General features: G+C 37.0%; 1 protein-coding gene across 1 annotated transcript; it reads right to left on the bottom strand.

The window, feature by feature from the left end:
• Positions 1-621: 621 nt before the first annotated feature.
• Positions 622-2,898, bottom strand: LOC100261172 (amino acid transporter AVT6E). The gene has a single exon (XM_002268756.5). It carries the CDS (start codon positions 2,787-2,789, stop codon positions 1,305-1,307), a length of 1,485 nt encoding a protein of 494 aa, XP_002268792.1. The 5' UTR covers positions 2,790-2,898; the 3' UTR covers positions 622-1,304.
• Positions 2,899-3,844: the final 946 nt, after the last annotated feature.

The following is a 3,844-nucleotide window of genomic DNA, read 5'->3' as shown; positions in this document are numbered from 1 at the left end:
AAAGTCCCTCTAGGTTTGAAAATAATTTTCCGCTGAGAAATGAGGGTAGTTCACTGAGCATGCATAAGTAACACCAAATTGTCTACATTAGTAGATGTAAAATCAAATAATCAAATCTACCATCAAACAATAAGGATGAGAATGAGACCGCTAAATCACCCTTCAACTCTCAACACTAAAATCCAGAATGTGTGGTGGTATCAATAATGAGTAGCATATGTTGACTAGCCTTCTGAGCATGGTACATGATGCTCAATTAATGAATTCCATCAAATTTTGAGTGAATCCCAAAAATGGATTGAGGGCGTTCCATTAAATTTTGACGAGCATGCTCTATAATGGACAAGATACAAGGAATGTCATATGCTAGGACAGAACAAAGAGAGCAGATTTTATACAAATATGTGAAACAAAATTTTATGAGCATCAATGTTTTTTCCACCAGAAGTTAGTGTATGTGTATTCATATTCTTGAATTGATACAGCCAATCAAGGGCCCAAATGGGATCAGCAGTTGATCAAGGCAGCAGGACATCCAGAGTCATCAAATACTGAGGGTTAAAACAAGAGAAAATTCTCAATATCTCAAAGCTTTCTTAATGCGTGAATTGGGATCAACAATGTAGCAATGGATCCTTTATGATAACAGTAATAAAAAAATCTTTACAAAAGAAAATGCTGCCCACAGAATTTATAATAAACAAAGCTTGAATCAATGTCCAACAATGTAAAGCTCATTAACCATGAGTTGATAATCACAAGCTAGAACACACGGCAAACAAAAACTACATCCAAGAAACTGAATCTAGAGAATTAAGGTAACAGATACATAGAAAAAGAAGTGCATTTAACAGCGGCATGTTTCTACTACTAAGTTACAGAGGCCCCTGTTGTGGGAAAAAAGAAAAATGTTGCAAGTGAACAAGAAAAGCCAGGTCCTATGCTAACCCATAATTTCACAAAAAATAGCTTACACTTGAGGTGTCAGTGCCTCTGATGTATGTTCCCTTTGTAATTTTGTATCAACTCATAGTTGCTTTGGAGATTATAAACCAGTGATACCATTGAATAGCAGATTCCTTGGGATCTTTGTCCACCCTGAGCCTTTATTTGCAATTTCGGAAAAAAATATCACAATTCAAAATTCAAAACCTTCCCAGTCAAAGGTATATCCGACATCCAATCTTCTTATATTTTCTTTTGAGTGGTATCAGTACAAGAGCAACAAAAGACCAACTAAGCTCCAGAATTTTCCACATCAAATACTACCCAGTGAAAAAATTCCAAGATTGGAAAGAATAGGGTCATTCGGATTTGCTTTTGAGGCTATAAATATTGCCAATCACTCCAACAACAGAAACTATTGTAGCCAATATCAACATCAACCAGGAGAAGAACTTCTCCCCAAGGCTTAAACCCACCCCTTTGCCACCTAACTTCAATGCAATCAGAGCTGGGAATATAAAACCCAATGACACTGCAGTTGTTGCCCCTGTAAACTTGAAAGCAGTCCAAATATTTGGAATCATAGTAGATCCAAAATAAATAAGCATTAACAACACAACCGTTAAGGCCAAAGATCTCTTCCTACTCTCCGAGAGTGGAGCTGATGCCTCAAACATCAGGGCATCCACTGTCTGCCTTAAAGAGAAATGGACAACAGGGAAAACAAGAACCAGATGTAAAACATATCCAACTCGAACAATATAGTTCAGGGCTGAGCTGAAGCGAATTCCCAGGTTCTTATCAAAATTAGTCAGCACATCAGATTCAGTGTCCTTTCCAAAGAGTAGATAACCCGATATGGCTGTCAAAGCATAAACCACAATGCAAAGAACAGTTGTGATCCTACCTACCCGGTTCATCTTCTGAGGAGAGGGTCCTTCAAGCTCATTATAGATAGGCTGAACATTAAAGTGACAAACATAAGCATTTGTCATAATTGGGATCACCACAAGCAAATCCAGAATTGCTGCCTTAGACCCAAAATCAGGAGCCATCCTTGGAGACTCAATTTGCCCTTCAACAAGCTTAATAAATGCAACAACACAAGCAACAAAGACAAACACAACTGCAAGAGCAACTGAAGCGGCAGAAGTCAAGCTCAATGAATCAATCTTTTCTAAAAAACAAAGGGGTGCAAGAAAAATGACCAAAATAACAAATATCACAAGCTTCCTTTGATCCCATGCCCCATTCCCCAACCATTGATCAAAAACCCCAACATGATGAGCAGACCCTGATAAAACATCTCCGATAATTATCAAGTAAACCACCAGAACACCGGCATTGTTTACAATAATGCAAATTTCAGACAAAATCCTTGCAGATCTCCCTAATGCACATTGAACAACCTCCCCATACGAAGATGCCTTATTAAGAACCGAAAACCGCAATAATAATTCAACACTAATCTCTGACAAAATACCCATCAAAACTATCAACACAAACCCTAAAACCACCCCAAGAATCTTCATTGTGGCAGGCAGGGCCATGATACCAGCCCCAATGATTGATGTGGTAAGATTAAAAACTGCACCACTAATCCCAGATCCCTTATTGCTCCTCACACCGCCGTCCATAAGCGGATAATTATCAATATCAAAATCAAAATCATCATCAACATCATTTACATTGTTTGATTCATCAAGAGGCAGCAATTTTACATGGGGTTTCTCAGAAGATCTGGGGTTTTGGGACACAAGAGAAACACCATCCTCATTCTTATCATTATGTATTTGCAATTCTACAAATGAGTTGGTCCGCAAAGCAGAATAATTACTCTCCATTCCAAGAGAGTTTCACACATGAAATATAGGAGAAAACAAAAAGAGATGTGTAATCCGCAAATCTGGAAAAGCAAAACGGAAGAAACGTAGGGAATAACTTACAGAGAATGATGATGATGGTTATAATTTTGTGATTGAGGTATTGATTTTGTTGATGAGAATGACGATGAAGAGAAACCCTAGATTTGAGGATCAAAGACAAAGGAGGAATGGTGGGCTATTGGGCGAATGAATGGGCGTGGACTTTAGCAACATGAACTTGGAATTGTCCTCCCGTTGATTAGGAGTCAGGGCCAGAGGATTTGCCGTTTCGCTCGCGTCTACGCGTCGCCTTCGTATTGGTGGTGATGTAGACTCAGGACTCGGCTGCTCGCCGAATGACTGCAGTGAAGGAGTCGTTCATAAGATCTAATCCCGTTAGATTTTGAGATTTAATTCTTCCGACCTCATTTGACGGCTGGGATAGAATTGGAAAAATAAAAATAAAAATCCCATTGCTTGGTGGGATGGGGTGAAATAGAAAATGTAGATCCTTGGTTGGTGGAATAGACGAAATGTAGATCCTAAGACATTCCGAATGAAATATGATATCTTTCGATGTTATATTTAATATAAATCAAATCCTAAAATAGCATATGTAATTAAATATGTCATTTTGTACTTATATCTACTTTGTAATAGATGATTATCATTAATGGGTGATCATTGTCAAAGGGCGTTTCACCAAGCCACCTCCATCAATACAATTGATTGATTCTTTTTATGTCTTTTACAACTTTGTATTTTTCTTAATTTGGACTCAAATTAAATGGAATAATCAAGCTATATGAATTAAAAAACATTTATAAAAATATTATCGACCAATTTTTATTTAGGTTTTTCTTTGAGATAATTTTCATCCATTATAAAAGCATAAATTTTTGAAGTTTATTCTAAAGCTAGCTTCATAGAATTTTTATAGCTGTCATGCCCTAGGGTAAAATCACTTTTCCTTTTTTCACAATAATTTTCTTATGTTGAAATATGATAAATCTCAAATTAATCTTCCTTTCCAT

Source organism: Vitis vinifera, chromosome 9, assembly GCF_030704535.1.
Source record: "Vitis vinifera cultivar Pinot Noir 40024 chromosome 9, ASM3070453v1".
Taxonomy (NCBI): Eukaryota; Viridiplantae; Streptophyta; class Magnoliopsida; order Vitales; family Vitaceae; genus Vitis; species Vitis vinifera.
This window is presented reverse-complemented; position numbering and strand designations above follow the sequence as displayed.